Raw genomic sequence first — 20,499 nt, 5'->3', positions numbered from 1 at the left:
GCTCTCAAATCTCAGATGGCTTGGTGTCATGAGATGGCCCTTGTACAGTCCTAGTAGTCACTGCTCTTCTAGGAAGTTCCTGTAGGCCACCAGCACTGGAGAACCCAAACCCACTGGTGTGAATATGCAAGGACAGCACTCTCAAAGAGCAAGCCAATGGTAAGTACCCTTTCTTTGTCTTCCAACATAAACCAAATACTTTAAATGTTATTTTTTTAACTTCTCTATTGGGAAATTTGCTACACTTTCCCTAGGATAAAAACATACTGAGATTAATTTAGAGCTGTTGCCTTCCTGGCAAAATGTGAGAAAGTGTCTGTGTTTGCAGATGCTCACTTCAGTTGTAAATTGATGTGCAGCTATCAGTGTGTGGGTGTGCACATGTTTGAGCTATAATGCATATTTCTATCAGACAAAAAGGCACAATTACAGTGCAGCACTATATATTTTACTATATATTCTTCTAGTTGTATTACCTTTAGAGCAGATTAGATAGCAGAGTGAGTCACTGACCAAAAAAAAGTCTTCTAATCGTGTGAACAGTGTTAATTCTCAAAACAGATTCTCCAAAAGAAAATCCAAGTTATATTGCTTTTCACTGCTACATTTTTTTCTGAACTTTTGTTTTTTGCAGACATGGAATTCTGTGAGACTCCCCATATCCTGTGCTCTGGCTATCAGACTGACCTCCATGGTGTAGCTGAGCACAGTTACCCTCTGGAGGTGGGCTCGGATGTGGACACTGAGACAGAAGGAGGAGCATCCCCGGACCACGCCCTGAGGATGTGGATGAGGGGCATCAAATCAGAGCACAGCTCCTGCTTGTCCAGCCGGGCAAACTCAGCACTGTCCCTCACTGACACTGACCATGAGAGGAAGTCTGATGGGGAGAATGGTAATAAAGAAATGCATCTCATGTACTCAATAGTAGTAGTAATTTATTCAAAGCTTTCTTTTCCTACTTCTCTTATTTTCCTTTTTTCTTTTTTTCTCCTTTATTTTCTTTCTTTTTTCCCCCTTCCTTCCTAGATCCCTGTACTGTATGTGAGGTGAAGGGGTTGTTTGCTGTGTGTATTGTATTTATAGTTTAGACAGAAAATAAGTGAAAAAAATGAAACAGTGTTTTTGTTAAAACATAATTTCTCTAAAGGCTAATAACTTTCCCACATTCTTCATTTTTATGTGGTAAGATATTTATCATTTGAATTTGGTGGCCTATGAATTAGGTTCTAAAATATATCTATATATGTACATCTATATTGTGTTTTGCATACAGTTACTTCTGGGCATAGTTTTAAGGCTCTTCAGCCAGATGACTTGAGAAAGACAACCTGCAGTCCTGAGTTCTCTATTTACCTCTAATCTTATGCTCCACCTAAACACGTGTCTTCATCAGTAGGATAGACTGAACAGGTCTTTGTCATGTCTCAGTTCTGTATTTCTCTGCATATAGAGAGTGGGCTTGTGCGTCACATGGGCTTGGTTTTTGTCTATCTGTGTTTTCTAAATATTCATTCTCATTCGGGATTTTTTTTACTCATTTGCTTTTCTTACAATTAAGTGTGTCACAGAAGAGAAAAATGTGTATTTAATGAAGTAATGTGAGGAATTAGTGGTTTTTATCTCTGCATTAAAATTGATTAAAATTTACTCTGCTTCCTTACAAAGTATAGTAAGTAAACAAATTTATCATGCTTAAGATCAACAAGCTTAGCTGATATTTTGATTTCTGTGTTTAATAGCTGCATGTTATGGCAGGTCTAGATGTCATTAAATATTGACACTTCAATGTTGACAACATCATATTTTAGTGCCTCTGTAGTCATAAGGTTAATACAACTGATTCAGTACAAATGGCGTTTCTATACTTACATGTTTGAATTTATCAAACATGAAGCTCGTAATTATATAATTTCACCTGGATGTCTGCCAGTACCAATGATAATGTCCAATATTAGGCTCAAAAACATTACATTATCTGGTTGAGGTTAAAAAAGAGATTTTAGTGCACAGCTTGTTTCTAGTTAAATATTCCATTGAGGATTAAGCATTCTGCACTACCACATTTTATTGTGTTGGTGGAATCAGGTAATTTTTAGATGCCACCCCATTTCCAGTGTGCAATGGCTGCCTGTCTTCCAGCTTCCTGCTTCTGTAGGATCCATCCTCTGTCAAGTGTTTGCTGCATAGAGAGGTTTTGTTTGGGCTTGAGGGGGAATTGTGTTTGTGTTTTCCTAGAGACACTGGGTTTTAGGTGGTGGCTGAAGGAGTTGAATCCGGTCTGCCTGGCATTGGTTGGCCCTTAACTGTGAAAATGATTGAAAGGGAATGCTACCTGCAAGGAATGTGCATACTTGTGCCATTTAGACTAAAAAATACACATTTCTCTTGTAAGGTGCTGGGAAGCAGAAGTATTGAAAGCAAATAAATAATGTAACTGAGTTCTGTATTTCAGTCTAGAGTGCAGTGGTGCAGCTGGGTATTGATGATATGTTGCTTAGTAGTAAGCAACATATTTGTTGCTTACTTAGTATTCATTATTTGTGTATGCTAAATGAGTAATCTTCTGTAGATGAAGATTGCTGTAAGTAGTGCACCTTCATCTTGCACAGATGCAGCAAGAGCTATGGGTTAAGTGTTGTTAAGATAGAGACCCATAGCATTGTGCTTCCCCACCAGAGAATGCTTTCCTCTAAAGGTTTGTCTCTGAAAAGGATTTTAATCAATTTAAACTGGTGTAGATAATCTTTTTGCATGTGGCTTTAATATTTCATTTCTTGTAAGCCTTATAACAATTTTTAAATTGGGGATTCATGTTTGAGGTGCCTGAGTACCAGTTTTAACTCAATAGTTGGGGGAGAGGAAAGTGAGGGCAAGAGCAAGTTGGAAGAGAGAGAAGCTGAGAGCACAGGTTCACTTGAACTCTTTAGATGTCTCCAGGCAGGGCCAACTACATAGGTATCAGTGCTTCCTGTGCTCTTGAGGCATTATAATAATTACAGTCTTGAAAGTTTAAGTCTGAATAAATTTGAACACTGCAGTTCAAGCTATATTTGTTTATATTATCTATTATTTCACAGGTAAGTTCATAGCCAAGATTGCTGATCCAGAGAGCAGTGTGTTTTTCATCTGGGCTGGCACTCAGCAACAAAGCACTCTTTGAATACAGAAGTTCATAAATCTCTACTTAAATTATGTCACAGATGGCACATCTTCCTGTTTCTATGCAGCCCTGTGTGCCAGGGGCTTTATCAGAGAGCCACGAGTGCTGCATTTATCCTTGTCAGTTTCTGCCATGGAAATGTATTTTTTTCTGCCTGCCAGTAACTACTCTGGTGTGAAAATGGGAGAGTGCATAAGATCTGTTGCTGCAAGTACATGAAATATTAGTTTCAATTATACTTCCTAATTTCTGTAAAAGTATTTTAGACATTCTTGATTTCGAGAGATTGACCACATGGTATGTGAATGCAGCTATTTGGAACTGGAGTAAAATTAATGAGAAAGGCATAGTTGTTGCATGATTTGAGAAAACATTGTAATTGTTGTCCATATTTTGAAAGGGTCAGTAGGGTTTCGGGTTTGGGTTTGGTTTTTTTTCTTCCTCTAAGAACACAATTTTTGCTACAAACGCAGGACAGGTTTTTTTGTGGTAATACTGGGACAATTAATTGTGTGGACTCCAGTAGATGTGTTTTCAAGGCAGTTTTTTGCTTTACATTGATCTGGAGCTAACATACTTTGTAAAATTCTCTTCTTTTTAGCTATTTCTTGACATTCTCCTATTCATTCTTAGCTCTAGCTTGAAGTTCCCTGGTACAGGATATATACTTCTCTGTTCATTGTGGGTAGCCCAATTTGAGAATTTATTTAAGGCTTGTTTTCCTTAGTAGACATACCAACTCTGTCATAATCACTGTTAAAACACACTCTGGTTGTTTTGGCAGCATTAAACAGATTGTATGAAACACCAACGTTCCCATTTATTGTTGTCAAGTTAATGGCAACTAATAATAGCCTATTAGGGCACAGGCTGCCTTCAGCTTTGCCTGAGGCTAAGCAAAATATATATTGACTGCACAAAATGAATGACTAATTTCTTGGGGACCATTGCTTATCTCTGGTATAGTGTAAATAGCCCCATTTAAACACAGTGTTACTCTATGGTATATGAATGTAAATTTCAGACAGCAGCACCACAGAATAACCATATCAAAAATAGTTCCTTTATTCCATTGGAGACTGCACTTGCCCTCAGTTCTCTGGTCCAATGGTATCTGTCACTGCAGTGTGTCAGAACACCCAATTCAGTGCTTTCGTCTGCTGGATTACTGAGCTGGCAAATTTATTTGTTTGTTTGTTTGTTTGTTTTTCTGGAGTATGTGGTCAAGAAGAGCATACAAACCTGATCTACAGAAAGCATGATCTCCAGATATATCCCTAAAATTACATGACTTGACACAGATCTGCCTCCCACACTAGGTAGTGTATTAAAAGGCAGCCCACAATCCATTTTGTGTCCATATAACCTTTCTCATTGTTGTTCATTCAATTCTTATGTTTGCCTTTACAGGATGTCTATGCAGCTGTGACATGATGAATTTGACCTCAAGTGCATTTATGCCATTCCATAATCCATTTTGAGCCACATTTAGCACATCTGCACAGCCATCAACTCTTTTACTTTTAGCTGCTACATCTCAGCTGAGAGCTAGTGTGGAACTACAGCCATTCCTACAATAACACAATTTTTGACCTCTTTTATTTTGTCAGATTGCTTTGATGTACTTTTAAGTCTGACTTGTTTGGCTCATTCCTGACATCTACTTAGATGTTTTTATGCAATTGGTAACTCTTTCTCTACACCACAGTGACAACCAGTAGGAGAGTGCACGATTCCCAGTGCTGGAGGAGTGTACTGTGAAATGCAGACTCACCTTGGATCCAGATTTCTGCTCAATTTCTTTGGCTGAATTATTTTATGACATGTGGGTATTAGCTGTAGTTCACAATGACTTCTTTGAGATTTGTAGGAAAGAAATTAGGGTTTTAGTACAGGCTGCAATACCACTGGTCATGCAATGTAGCATTAGAGTGCTTGTGAGATTGGGTGTGGGGACTTTTTTAATAACATACTTGTCTTGTTAAAAGCAAAGCAAGGCGGGGGGGGAAAACAGCTGTGGAAAAATGTAATTTTTCCTTTTTGCCCACCATAAAGTGTTGGGAAAATTTTTTTCTTATCATGAGTGTATGGTATCAGATTCTCTTTGAAACAATACTTCTAATAATAACAAACATTTTAAACAGCAGGCTGCAAAGATGGGGTAATAGTATTAGCCATATTTTAATAAGTAGATGTAGTAGAGAATTTAGTAGGTTACAGATCAAAGCTAAGTTTAATGAGCTAGAAACATGTAAGATTATTCTTGTGTAATTCATCCAAGTATTTGTTTTATAGCCTGGGAGCAGTGATCCATTTAACAGAGCTTTTGACTGTCTCTAAATCTCTGGGGATTTTTCTTTTTGATTGCTGGGCAGATGGGTGAGTTTTGGACAAGTCACCTTAGTTCTTTGCACTTCATATTCAGTATCCTTACAGTATCTGTTAAAGGGGTAAAGATACTTAATTAGTAAAGGAAATACTGCAATGGCTGATGCTCTGTGAGAAGCACAGCTTTGTGAATGCTGTAGCTATGCAGACATGGGGAGGATTTAGCTAAGGACAAGGCTCTGATTTAATTTATGGTGTGTGACAATAGACCTACTGTGAATTCACACCTGTTTAAATTAGGCTTGGATCTGGCTCTTCATAAAAGTCTTGTGTTTAATGTAAGAAAGTGACAGCATTGTGATTAATGTTGCTGTTATTTACTGTTATTTTGTAAACAACTCAGGCATTAAGCTGATCTCTGGCTTTCTCATTTCTCCAGGAAATTATTACCAACAGCTACATTACAATAGCAATACATGCTCTGAGAAGTGGGCATGTGGCTGCCTCTCTATGCAGGATTGTGTTTCTAATAATGATGGCTGAAGTATATCCATTAGCTCCTGTCCTGTCACTTTCTATTTACAGTGGTGCAATTAAGAAATTGAATTACTAATTTGCAAGTAGACCCATTAGGTTAAATATGTGTAAGTAGCCTTGAAAATATAAAGGTAAATATTGGTCTTAATCCCATTCCCTCTGTGTCATTTAATATTTTTCTCTTTGTTCCTTGTATGCTTTATTTTGCCTTTTTGTTGTGGTATGGATTCCATTCTGTTTGTACACTCCTGCCTATCAGATCTTGTAAGGCACCTAATAGATTAAGGCAACCTCATCAATAAAATGCAAAAGCCCTCATGGTGAAATTCCTTCTGTAGTTTGCTATAGCTTGTCAGATATTTGATTTATGATACTTTCAGATATTTGACAGAAAAGGGCTGCTTACCTTCCCTTAATAAAAGACCTCTGTTGCTTTTGTTGTGGAGGTTTTTTGATCATTTAGTGTTTACATGGTGTTTATGTTGGTTTCTTCTGCTGTTGTTTCAAAGGCAGCTCCTCAGAGCGAAAGGAGGGATGTGAGCCCCTGCAGTAACAGAGCAATGTCTTTTGGGGAGCATTGGCATATCCACTGACAGGGGAGCTGCTCTGCTGCAGTTGTTCAGAGTGTAAGATGCTTTTGTTGACCTTAGAGTGGTTCCTCTGGAAATGTTACTGTCTCAAAGGCAGCATGTAAGTTATCCAAATTGCCTTGGATAAGTGTGAGATGCTTCTGAAAGCACTGCAGCATCACCTCAGCTGCAATATCATGCAAGTCTTGAGCTTGTGCCCCCAGTATTTAAGCCATTTCTGAAATTGTTTATGTATGGAAATTCAGCTAATGACTTTTTTGTCAGTATTGTGGGGGAAATTCTGCCTTTTAAAATTACCATCTTTATTACTTTTTCTGACTAACAAGGGCATTGCATCTGCATGCCTGCTATTTTAATCTTTACAATTTTCATGTGGTCTGTTAAAATCATTACACGTTATTAAAACATTCCCTTTTTTGTGGTTCTCTTTTAAGCACAATGAACACTAATTTAAAGACAAATATCAGTATTTAGAATCTTACATTAAAGATAATGAAACAGTGTTTAGAATGTAGCAGAAATACTTTCTGATACTTTCTATATTCCAGAATCTAAATGACCTTTTCCCACAGCATAGTAAAAATTATCAGTCCATTTGTACAAGGTTGTGTAATATTGTTTTCTCTGAATTTTTTTTTTTTTCTCGTGGTGGGGGAGGAAAGGAGGCAGGAAGGCTTGAGGAGAAGAGTCAAGTCTGATTTTTATTCCAGAAATTAGTAAATTGGCATTAGAGCTCAGGAAGAAACATCTTGGCTTTCCTCCCCTGTGTGATACAGCAAGTATAGTGGATGTGCCTTGAGGAGCCAGCAGCAATATAAATTATTACTCCTTTCATTTAAATCCTTTTTATTTTCTCTGTATTCTGGGTATGAATGCGAAGGAAAATTATCTCCAGAAATACTTCACAGTGCAAAAGTACTTTGCAGTGATTCTGCAATTCTGGGAGTTCAGTTTATTTAGGCTGCCACAGGGGGGGAAACTGAGATGGGGTAGACAGATAAGTGTCTGCTTTCTGTCAGGGTGCTGCAGTGCAGAAAGGTGAGGATTGTCTGACTTCTCATTTCACAGTATTTATGAGACCAGGCAAATACTGAACAAAATACTTTTTCTCTTATTGAGCATTTACTGTGAATTCTACAGGAGGGCATCTCTGGACAAGTGTGTTGCTGGGAACAGTTCCATTCTAAACAGTCAGCATGTCTATCCTGATGTTTTATTTATGTTGTTTTATTAAGTTTACAGTGTTGTTTATTTCTATTCTCTTTTGGTTAAATTTTTAAATTTTTTTTTTTTTTTAATGTTTTAGGAGATCAGCAATCTGATTTACAGAAACAACCTTCAGTCATATTTTGTATTTATGTCCTTTGGAATTACTTAGTTTAGTTTTGTAGTTATTTTGAAATATAATCCATTTTCCTTATATGTCTTAAAATGTGGATATTACTACCAGTTGGAACCTGGTTTTCTTTAAAGTTTTGGATGTTCTGCTTAAAGCTGAAAGTTGAATATCATTAGTGAAAAATAAGGCTAAGGAAAAACTTGTGAACTCTGATCATGTAAGGTTACAGTTAAGGCTGCTAGATAAATGAGATCAAGTTACTCTCATTTGGTTCCTTATACTGGCAGCCCCAGCATGGTTTTAAATACAAAAAGAACTGGAGCTTTTTACACCCGCACAATGAGTTACAAATGAGCAGAATGAGTTACAGCTGCCACATCACAGAATGGTTTGGGTTGGAGGTGACCTTGAAGATGATCTTGTCCAGCCCTGCCATGGCAGGGACACCTTCCACTGTCCCAGGTTGCTCCAAACCCCATCCAGCCTGGCCTTGGACACTTCCAGGGATCCAGGGGCAGCCCCAGCTGCTCTGGGCACCCCGTGCCAGGGCCTCCCCTCCCTCACAGGGAAATAATTCTTCCCAATATCTCCTCTAAACCCACCCTCTGTCAGTTTAAAGCCATTCCCTCTTGTCTTATCATTCCATGCCCTCTCCATCTATGTTGTAGCCCTTTTGGGGCACCTCCTTACTGGGAGGTGCTGAGATCTCCCCAGAACCTTCTCTTCTCCAGCCCAAACCTGTCTCCTTAGCTCCAGCTCTCTGAGCATCTTCATGGCCTCCTCTTGACTTGCCCAAACTGTGATACCATTAGTGAAATAAGAAGGGATCCAGCAAATGAGTGCAGGATGGATACAGAAGTGACAAATACTGACAAATTACCATTTTAGAGTCTAGCAAGGTTTAATCTAAATATTATTTTTTCTTGATGATGTGAGATCTAAGAATTTATTGTTGTCTTATGGGTGTAAAGGTTGTCCATTCTTCTTTTCCTTTTTTAATTTTTACTCATTTAATTCATTGTGTTTTAAATTACATGAGAAAGTATTATCTTACATTTTCAAAATTGTTAGTATTTCATTTCCTCTTGGGCTTGGGAGTAAGATGAAGATCAGCATAAATCTGTATTATTCAGGGTTAGGAATATTAGCATATCTCACAAAAGTCTCACAAAAGGGGAGTATTAATAGTAGCAAGTAGCTTTCATCTAGAAGAAACATAGTGACTGCTTCATCTAGAAGAAACGCAGTGGCCCATGGCTGCAGTCTTCTAAAAGTGAAAGCTAAACTTAATGTATTAGCCAGTTTCTAATTTCTGCAATAGAAAATAGGTTAAGAATGAGAAGCTGTATATGAAATTGGAGTTGATTTTTCAGAATAAAGCAGATTTGAATGCTGCTTGTTTCAACTTGCTTTTATATAAAGAGTTTACAAAATAAAATTCAGCATTTTCTATATTAATTTTGTTTATTTAATCTTATCTAGTTCCATACCCTCACTCTGTAACATGAGCATAAGAGGAAATGTATGCAATTAGCTCTTCTAGCATATGGGGTCAGGAGCACTGAATAATTCTTGCAGGCTGCTGCTTTTCCCTTACAGATATTTTTGAGTAATATTTTAATCAGATTCACATATTCTGATGACTAATTATATTGCCAGTGGTTTTTATTTTGTCTTAAATTTCTACCCCAGATGATGTGCAATGTGGATTTTTTTACCATATTCCCAGCTCTGGCTTTGAGCTGGGCAGCACATGTCAGCCTCTGGTCATGAGCTGCTGGCCAGGAGCTGCTCTGGCAGCGCAGAGGGGCAGCCCCTGGGCACCACAAGCCCAGGAGTTGTTGTGGAGTAACCACGTTCCTTTGCCTTGGGTGATCCACAAGGGGAGCTGGGGATGGGTTTTTATTCCAAGAAACCAGATATCCTAAAAAATATCCATGTGAGAGGAAATACCTGCAAGTGGGGATGGCTTAGGACATCAGGTTAGGGTTGTTCAGCTCTATTGCTGGAAACTTTGTGAAAAGATCTCAAAAGCAGGTAACAAAGGGACAAAAGTTAAGGGTATTTCTAGACTGTGTGTTGTATTAATTATGGTTCCTAGTACTTCTCCCTCCTGTTTAATTGAAAGGGTTTTACTCTCATCTTTTAATGTAGCTTCTAAACTTTTTCCCTCTCTTCCTACAATGATTTTTGAGTAAATGTGTATTATAAATTGATACGCACCTTTTATATGTACCAAAGTCACAGTAAGTGTTGTTCAGACTTGCCTGCCCTTCTCATTGCTTTGTTCAACATCAGTGTCAAGTGGCACTTAGGGTTTGGGAACATTCTATTTTATTAATTTTCCACCAAACTGTGCTTATGAGACAGCAAACTCTGTTATTGCCCAATCACACCAAGGTCTTTTAGAGCAAGTATTTTAGTGTGGCAGATGTGGCAGGGTCATAATGCATGCTTGGAATTTGTTTTTCTGCATAATTTGGTATAAACATACCTCCAGTTACACAATCAGAAAGTATCTGATGTAATTTGCTTGAATTGAATCTTACTTGAATCTCCTTGAATTGTTGAGTAAGAGAGCTGCTTGTGAGCTGTGCACTGTCAGTGGGACCTGATGAGTGATGGAGGATTTACAGCTCAGCACTAGAGACTTCTCAGTTATTTTCTTTATGACAAAACAACTTGTGGATGCTTGCACCTTTTGATTACCATGGAGAGGTTTAGGTTATGCTGCTGATCACAGATGGGGGGTGGAACTTTTGCTATAAAGCAATAAAGCTCCTGGTGAAGGGAAAATCTCCAAATTTATTTTTTTATGTGCTTGTAAATTTTTGTTGAGGCCAAAAAAGTTTCCCAGAATATTACGTAATTTCCTTTTATAAGGAAGATGATATATATTTATAAGGAAGCGTATAGGACTAGAAATAAAACTTTAAATTGTGCCTTTTTCAAAAATCCTCAGCCCTCCTCTCTCCCAGCTGAGTTGTTCCAGTGCTTCTCCCTAAGGAAGACCTTCCCTTCCATTTTGTGTGGGTTTGTGGGCAGCATGTGCTGGTGAGCATTTGTGAAGGTGGGCACAGGGGCTGCAGGGGCCAGGGCTGCTCTGCCAAAGGCATCAGAGCCCAAATGGATTTCTTCCAGGCTGTCCCTAATTATTCACCCTTCAGAATTGCAGTTCTTCCTCTGCAGCAAGGGGCACTGCCCAAATGCTTTTCTCTGATGTGCTCAATGTGTCTACAACTATCTTTTATATCTTTGCCTGTGGGGAAAAACATAATTGAGTCATTCTTCCTGAAGCCTGCGTGGTTGTGTGTTCAGCCAGTACAGGGTTCATTTCAAAACTCCTATTGATGGTTGCATTGATTATTTTTATTTTAGCCTGTAATTCTGTCTCCAATCTATCTTTTTAATTTTTATAGTTCACTACCTATTGAACAGCAAATTCAGCTATGTTTGGTTGTGTGCATGTTTTTTTAGAAATACAATCTCCTGAATCCAGATTTCTCAGTAGTAGCTAATAGCCTACAGTACTTGAAAGCTCCTTTTTCTTTTTATAACCTATCTCTTCTTCAATACATTTTCTGATTACTGCACTACAGTTCGATTTTTATTGGATCATTTTAGAGCATAATAATTCATTTCTGATCCCTAGTACCTCTTGTCCATGTCTGAAGTACTCCACATTATTTCAGTCACTCATTTTTGTTGACGTCTTTTCTGTAAAGGCAGTCTTCTATGATTTCTCTCAAAATATCTTTCTGGCATCACCATTTTAGACTTGTGATATCCAATTTCTTTTTAATACAAAATCAAATAGAAAGCTTTTTCTGTACTTCACCAGTCAACTCTAGTGGAATCTTTTGAGCTTTCTTCTAGCTTATACATTGCTTGGTGGCTAATAATGGCAAAAACAATACTACAGTTGTACGTGCAATAAAATAAACACATTTATTTGCAGTTGCTTTGCAACTCAAACAGTGCTTATTAATGTTAAATAGCCATAATAAATAGAGTCTAAAACAACTGAGTTTTTGCGTAAATCTGTGTAGAATTTTTTTTCATTCATTGCTTGTATAACAGTTTAGATTGAATTATTAACTACCTTCTGTTTGGGAGAAAGAAAAAACAACTGCGTGTCCCTTCAGGTTTTGCAGAAAGCTAAATCAAATCCTGCAGTTTCAGTTAAGTTTCTCTTTTGGGCTCAGTAAGAGCTCTTGAGATACTGAATCATGGCCACTCTTATGGAAAAAAGCTTCTGCTAAGAGAAATGGCAGTGAGTTGCCATTTTCAAATGGTTTCAGATTATTTTCTTCCAAAGCTCCAGATTTGTGCAGTCATGAAAAAAAATAGTTCCTGTGCATGGACTCATGTAGGTGGATCTGGGCTCTGGACAGCTGGCAGAGCTCAGGTTCTGGGTTCCCACAGCAAAAATTTAAGAGTCATAGTGTGAAAACAGAGCCTCAGCCAGCTGGGGAGCAGGAGGGGCAGTCCACAAAGTGGAGATGTTTGACTGTTGGCTTTGCCAGCTCAGATCATGTTTTGATGATCATCTTTGGCAGAAGTTTTCTGTATCACAAAACCCACCTCCAGTCTCCTGCCCAGCTCTCCCTCTTGCTGCTGCCCTTTCAGCTTGTGATGATGGAATTTGAAGTTTTATATGCCCCTGGAAGAGAAATGAAAGCAGCATTGAGTACTCTTTAGAGTGTAGTTGTCTAGCTCAGGTGTATGACATAGCAGCCAGAAAATACATGGCAGAAGCTTTGCATCCTGCTGCTTTCCCTCCTTCCTGCCATAACATTCTCTGGTGCTTGTCTGCCTTAAAGATTCCTTATGTCCTTTGAGAACACCAACATATTTTAGTGATGGTGTTAGTGAAGTCCTTGACTGGTGATATTCTGCTAAATCTGAAAAACCAGCTTACTCAACTGAAGAAGCTGAAACCTGAGGTGTCAAATGAATTTTAAAATACATGTACAATTTTGCAAAGCAGTTATTCCTAGAGAACTGCTTTGCAAAGTTCTACATGTATTTTAAAATTAATAATAGTACTCCTGAGATAGAGTGAAAGATCTTTTAAAGTGCTTGTCAACCCCTTCTAGGATGCAAGTTTGGAGCTGGCTGCATTGCTTATTCTGGTAGGTGGTAAATGCACACCTGCTCTGCCTCCATACAGCTGCTTCTTGTAGCAGCTTAGTCACTTTGAGGCTGGCAGTATCTTTATACCTCATAAGTGTGAGTGCTTGTGCTGAAATCCATCACTACACAAGTTAAAAAGGTAAGCAGGTAAAAAGTGTGGAATTTGTTTATCTCTGTAAATTTTTTGTTGGCATTTGGATTGATTTGTACAACTAATACATCAAAATTCCAGTTAATTTGAAAAATGTTGCAAAATTCCTCAGCTAAGAGAATTTCTTCTCTTGGTTTCATGTATTGATCAGTGTGCAAATACAAGAAAAGCAAACATCCCAAAAAACAGCTGATGGGGCAGTCAAGCATTTCCTTCTTTTCACATGAATAATAATAGTATTTGGAAGAGTTCTTCAACTGGCTTCTGCCCAGCAGCTTGTGATGGTAATTTCAAATATGGGTCCTTCTTTGAGTGCTTACAGTGTGTCACCAGAGCAGGAAGAAGACAACAGGGACAATTCTCTGCCACAAGTAGGTCTTTCTTGCAGGCTCACTGTTTGTTTGATTTAATTGCTTCTAAAAATATTTCCTCTACATGTGTTTTAGAGGTAGTGATCTGAAAACAGATGATAAATATTTCAATGTTGATTTGGTGTTTTTTCTTATTGGCCATTTTATTTCCTTAAGACTAGCAGAATAGGAAATAACCTGCTCATCTAACCTGGTTGATTATAAATACCTACCAAATTCAGTGGCATTTCTTAACTCATCATCTTTAAATTAGTTTCTTGACTTTTCTCTCAAATGTAGCTTGTTCTGCTAATGTGAGGGCACCCAGGGCATTAGTTAGAGACCTGCTGCTGGGTCACCTCACTTCTGTGATAAACTGGTAACTGTGACTGAAATTTACAGTCATCCTAAAAGAAAATATCCAAGAAGTAGCAAACCTGGTTTCATTGAGCTGTTATTTCAGAGGCTGAAATATGACAAACTGTAGTGAAAGTATAGAGGGAGCCATAGTTACTCCCATTCTGCTGGGTGGAATTGAAAGCATTTGGAAATACTCTGTGTTCATTACACCAGCTCGCCTCTTCTTTGCAGGTTGTTTAGTACAACTAGAAATGCTTACCTGTGTTCAGTATATGCATTGAAGTTTTATCAGTTAATGAAATAGTAGGAAAAATGCAAAAAATAAGCCAAATCAGAATAACACACTGTCATAGACACAGGACATAACCAAAGACTTAGTTAACTTTGTTAACCTTATTAGCTGGCTGTTTTCTAATCTCCCAAACATTGCATCCAGACAGTGATTTTTATTATTTGCATTAGAAGAAAGCTAACAGATTCTCATCAAAATCAAGACTTATGTTACTTTACATTATACAGATACAGGTAAAAGATGAGCCAGTCCTCTGAAGAGCCCAAATGGTATATGTATACTTATATACACATTGATTATTTTATCTCTTATCTTCCACAGGTTCATTCTAAGCCTCATGTAATCTGCATAAAACTCTTCAGTAAAGAATTTTGTTATTAACTGGGAAGAACTTTATTATTCTTATCTGTTTTTCAGGTGGTATCAGATCAGACTTTGCACAACTGTTTAGTTTCTGCAGAAAAAAGATTTTACTATGTCAAGGATAATTGGATTTTGCATTTTTAATTTATTGAAACCTTTGTTTCCTATGTCATATTTTGTAGCATAGGGGTAGTAGCTGTTGAAACAGGAAAATGAAGTAGACTATTAAAAGGAATACTTGCTGCCTTTATTGCTGTTGGCTATGTTTTGAAGCATTAATTACCAAATATACTTAAATATAGTATTTTCAGTTTTTAAATTTAAAAAATATAGGTGTTTATTACAGTATTAAAATTTAGCTGCCTGGGCTTTTAATATCTGAAACATGGGGATGATAACATGACACAGTGTTAGGGACATAAAAATCTTTATGAGAAATTTTCATGAAATATTAGAAATATGATTCCAATCTAATATTTAAACTGCAGACATTAAAGCATCATCCCCGACACAAAAGTCAAGACTGAACATTTCAAAGATCCAGAAGGATACACAGCAAATTGAATGAAATTCAGTGTGTGGGATAGTAACCAAATATAAAATATTTAATAGGAGCTACTCTGGAAAGCAGTAATGCTGAAAGGGGCCTAAAGGGCCAGTAAATGAGATAAATGGAGCCAACAAGTCAAATGCTACTTGTAGGGCTGTATGTGTACATGTGTCTTGTCAGGGAACTATGAAGTATAGCAGCTGTCATTAACGCTTCTCAGATGAGTCACTTCCAAGCAGTTCAACACCAGGGATGTATAAAATCAAAGAATCTCAGAGCAGCACAAAATGCAGTTGTGTCTTTGGGACTTGTTACTCAAGGAAAGGGTTTTGTTAAGGGCCTGCACCTGTAGAGAAAGTCTGAGTCACTCAGATGACTGAAGCAAGCTTGGGGTGCAGGGAGGGAGGTGCTCTGCGTGTCTCTCACCTCCCAGGTGACGCTGTTGTCACCAGGAGCGTGCAGGACACGCAGCAGGGCTGGCTCAGGGGCTGCAGCTGGCAGTCTGAGAACTTAGATATGAAATCAGAAACAGTTTCTAAACAGTGTAGTCATTCAACATGGGAATAATTTGCCAAGGAACCGTACTTAGTACTTGGAGCCCTTGTGCTATGAGGGCTAATGTGAGGGTCACTGGTTCAAACTTGTTCTGGTGTGAACGTGATCAGACTGGATGGGTGCATTGGCTCTGTCTTTGCTTCTGTAAGGCTATTATGTTTCTACTGACTATTATTTGTTTCCAACTTGCTTGTTTTAGAGTAGTATGAAGCAATAAATGAAGTGGTAGAGGTTTTGTGGCTGCAGTTGTTAAAAACCAGCCAACACATCTGATTATATACTGCAGAGGACGTGACAAGCATGTGATTATTGATTGCTGTTCATCATTTTGTAGTCAAAAGAAATAACCCAATAGATCTTTCCATCTCTGACTTGTGTGTATTGTCTGTAGATGTAGCAGCTGCCCTAAACATTTGGCAACTGGCCCAAGCCCAAAAATTAACACTAAAAAATTAATTTTCTATTAGCTAATAAGGACAAAGGCCATTCAATATCTTGTTTATGCAGGAAGCTTATTGAATCTGAAGATGATACATCTGGGAACAGGCTGGTGGGATCCATTTGTAAAATAATAATGCCTACACATCACAGAAGGACTTGTACAGTAATCAGTTAGTCATTAAATAAAGGGGATTTTTGGTAGAATACAGGTCAAGATATTTATCTATGTAACCCAAACAGGCAAATGTTTATTAAAGATTTAAGGAAAGAAATTAAAGAAATCTACATCTAATCAAATTGTGCCAGGATTGAGAACCTTTTTTGAAGTCTTTTGGTGGGTCCAGACAGATCTAATCTTTTGGTTCCTAGGGCTCTTGATTAAGGGTGGGGACTGCTAATTAATCCAGTTTGCATTTTGAGTGGCTGATCTGCAAAGTGCCTGTCAGTGCAGTGGATCTCACCTGTAGTTATATTTCATCTCCTCTGTTAGAAGCAGGCTTTGCTGAATACTTCCTGTGGCAAACTTTGAACTGGGGATGTGCTCTATCTCTTGAGCATTGTCTGTATATCTTGCCAAATGCTTGACATGGAAATTGAGGTAAGACCTGGCTGGTCATTTTCCCTTTGATGCTGGACAAGATCAGGGAGCAAATCCTCCTGGAAACTGTGCTAAGACACATGTTGGTGATAGCCAATATCCCTTCACTAAGGGCAAATCATGCCTGAAAAATTTGGTGGCCTTTCAGTGGCAAGGTTACAGTGTTGGTGGATAATGGAGGAAGAGCTGACATCATCTGCCTGGAACTGGGCAAAGCATTCGACATTGTCCTTGTGACACCCTTGTCTCTGCACTGGAGAGCCATGGATTTGATAGAAGGACCACTTGGGTGGATGGCTGGATTTAGAGAGTTGCTGTCAACATCTCCATGCCCAAGTGGAAGCCAGTGAGGAGTGAGGGACATTGCTCAGGTCAGAAATGGAACCAGTGCAGTTTAACATCTTTGTTGTGACATGAGCAGTGGGACCACCCTCAGCAGGTTTGCCAGTGCCCCTGAGCTGTGGGGTGTGGGTGATGATGGAGGGATGGGATGCCATGCAGAGGGACCTTGATGGGCTGGAGAGGTGAGTCTGCACAAACCTCATGAAATTGGACAAGACCAAGTGCAAAGTCCAGCACCTGGTTTGAGGCAATCCTTAACTGAAAGTTATTGTGAGGAGAATTCTGCTTGTCTAAACCTTACAGACTTTCTTTGGAATAGAGCTAACAGTGATTTTCTTATCTGTGGGCTGAAATGTGGCTATTTTGAGACCATTGGAAAAATTTAAATTGCTTTGAAACAAATGTAAATCAAGGGCTGCCACTGTTCATTGAGAACCAGAGAAATTTGACTTGTATTTGAATATAAAACAGTATATTAACTTTACTGCAAAAGATCAGTGTTTTTAAATACATTTACAAATGCATTTGGTCTGTGGAAAAGGCTGCCTTCCCTTTCATTATCTATTGCAGTTGTGTGCTACTCTTCTTTTGTGACTGCTGCATCTACTGATGCAAAGAAATATACTAAAGGCATTTTATTATCTCACACTAGAGCATTACACTTCATGACTGCCCTATGAGCATTAAGGCATAGGAAACAATGACCCTTGGCCTAGAATTTTTTTTAGCAATGTCCAGAATTCAAGTTATGTCAGTCTGGTTTTGTTTTGAAAGCGCGGTGAGGGACTGTAGTGAGCTCCTACAGCAGTGTGTTCTGTGAGCTGGCAATTACAGGGCATCCGAGCAGCTCAGCCCAGCTCAGCGCTGGTGGCAAAGCCCAGTCACAATTTGTTTTGTTTAAAAAAGTAGCCAGCACTTTTAGTGGGCTTCTGACTTGTTTCCTTGGGTGAAAACATTTGTTTGAGCTGGGAGTTTTACCTGCGGAAGGGCTGCGTGATTTGACATTCACTGAGCCACTTGCCAAAATAGGAACAGAACACAATCTTGTGCTCTGGAAGTTCTAAAATTCAAGCACTTTGCTGGCATTATAACACATAATTCTACTACCTCATTATGAATTAACTTATAAGAGCTAATAATAGCTCATGGCAAAGGCACTCATTATGTGTAAATACACATGACTAAATTAATTTAATTCTTGCTGTCATTTACATGCTGATTAATCCATACGTTTTATGAATGAGAAGGTTTCAGACCTGCTATATAAACCCATTTATACAGGAGCAGAATTTGCTTCATCACATTGCCACAACAAATACTGAAATCTCTGCCTTAATTCTTCATATAGGCCAAGATCACAGAAAAGTGAGCAGGGGAATGAAATACGAATGTGTATGTATTTTGTATATCACTATGTCATGAAATTAAACAAAACATGTTCCCAAGCAAGCTGGAATAGTGATCTTCTGTATTGAGAACAGAAATGTGCCAAGGGAAAGAGTTCTGGAACAAAGGAAACTCATGTTCCTATATTCCTCAGTTAGTGTAAAAATGCAATGGGAAATTAAAGGCTTCTAGCAAAAATAATTTAACAATGTGTTGTCATCACTGTTAAACTTGAATCTTTGCAGCCCTCTGAATATCTCTATGTCCCTAGAGGTGTATTTTCAGTGTTGTTTGATTTTTTCATGTGAAACAATGCTGCTTTTCTATATTTATTCTCCTACTCTTACAATAATGATCATTTACAATAATGATCATCAGAAATATTTCTAGTGTCAGAATTAAAGATCTCCTGTATATACATTGTGTTACAGTCACTGATTGCATTTTCTGCCTGTGACCTCTCCCTGTCATTTTGAGTCCACAGAAGAGACTGTTGCCACCATGATGGCAAACTATTTGATGTTTTAGTTCATTTTAATTGTTCAGTGTATAACCTTCAGTCTTACATATTGCCTCTGATCATACCTTGTTCTTACAGTAGTATTAAATTCCTATTGGCAATTCTGTGGTGTTCATCACTATGGTGTTCATCACTATGTTATTCAAATACTTCATCTATGTTTATGTATTTCTCTTTGCAATAACCCTGGGAAACAGTGGGGGATATTTACCTCTCTTTTATGGGTAGGGATTCAAATTAATATAAATTAAGCGAAAAATACCTGCTAAACTTGGGCATCTATTTTGAACTGCTCAACGCCGTATTTTTTTAGAATACTTCAAATATTAGTACAATATATGACTAAGATTAGCTCCAGCAACAGCTGGGGGCCCTGGAGCATTTCAGAGTGGTCTCCAGTGACATATGTAAAACACATTGTCCCCAGCATCATCCTCAGAGATGTCTGGGTGAATCTGAATAACCATCCTGCTTCCCTGAACACCCTGAGGTAGGGGCCTGGTATGACAGATTCATTCCAAATGGTTAAAATTTTAGAAAAAACCAAATGTCATATTGCAGTAAGGAATGAAGATTAGACAAATAGTTTCAGTGATAAACCAGCTTCCTACAACTTTCCCCTGAAAATAATGCTTTCAAAACTAATTCAATTTCTGAAGTTCTGTGGCATTAGGTTAGTGATTTGCTCCCTACCCTTGTTCCCCAGAACATCCAGAGCCTGTTGTAGTTTTGCTTTGTAAATCCACACACTGGTTAATGTAATTTCTGCACACAGTACATAACAATTGATTGACAGCATTAAAAATATATGTTAGCACACATACAGATCTCAGCTCAGTGAAAGATGTGATGTGTGGCCTGAGGGTTTTTTAATTTACAGGTAATGTGATGGTTGTTTCCCGATTTTCAGCTGTGTAGTGATTATCATGCTATAATTTCAGTTTAAAAAACAGCCAGTGAACAGTCATATTGCATTGTTTTACATTAGTTCTCATTCTTGCAATATTCCAGAAGCCATTCTGGAATAAACACATTCACCAAATAGTCAGCATGATTGTATACCAAATAATTCACCTGCTCTGCTGGAGAGGTGAGACAAATGTCCAGTGTCACCTGGCTTCTGAGTGAAACATTATGCAGAGTTTACTGAAGAGTTCTGTTTTATTGATGGGTGTGAATGACACACACAATCCAGCCAGGGAGTATGAATCCTTAGTTTGGATTGCTCTCATTTGTTCTGATGCATATTTGATGGTTTGAGAAGTGCAGGATTCCAGGGAACCTGTCCTAACTGTTGGGGGCAAACAAACAAAAAAATCCATTCCTGGTAGAATCAATTTTATTTAGGAGCACTAAAAAGACTGATATCATACAAATGAATTCAAAAGTCTGGCTTTTAATTTCAATTGCTAATATGTCTGGATTTATGTGTAGTTGTGTTGCAGCATGTCTCACCCTAGTTCCTTTCTGAAACTGTGATTGAGCCAAATACATTTTT

At 38.2% G+C, this 20,499-nt stretch overlaps 1 protein-coding gene across 5 annotated transcripts in view; it reads left to right on the top strand.

Annotated features, from left to right (window-relative positions):
- Positions 1–20,499, top strand: part of TENM1 (teneurin transmembrane protein 1) — a 775,104-nt gene that overhangs the window by 568,282 nt on the left and 186,323 nt on the right. For 4 of the 5 annotated variants that reach the window (XM_071442431.1, XM_071442433.1, XM_071442434.1 and 1 more), the window contains one exon: positions 635–895. The exons of the other annotated variant lie outside the window; for it this stretch is intronic. In XM_071442431.1, the coding sequence (XP_071298532.1) occupies positions 635–895 (261 nt within the window). The remainder of the gene's footprint in view (positions 1–634; positions 896–20,499) is intronic. 5 annotated transcript variants of the gene reach the window in all.

The sequence above is a fragment of the Agelaius tricolor genome, unplaced genomic scaffold (genome assembly GCF_023055355.1).
Source record: "Agelaius tricolor isolate 1412-34295 unplaced genomic scaffold, bAgeTri1.0.p SCAF_17, whole genome shotgun sequence".
In the NCBI taxonomy this organism is placed as follows: Eukaryota; Metazoa; Chordata; class Aves; order Passeriformes; family Icteridae; genus Agelaius; species Agelaius tricolor.
The sequence above is the reverse complement of the archived record's forward strand: the minus strand, read 5'-3'. Positions and strand labels throughout refer to the sequence as shown.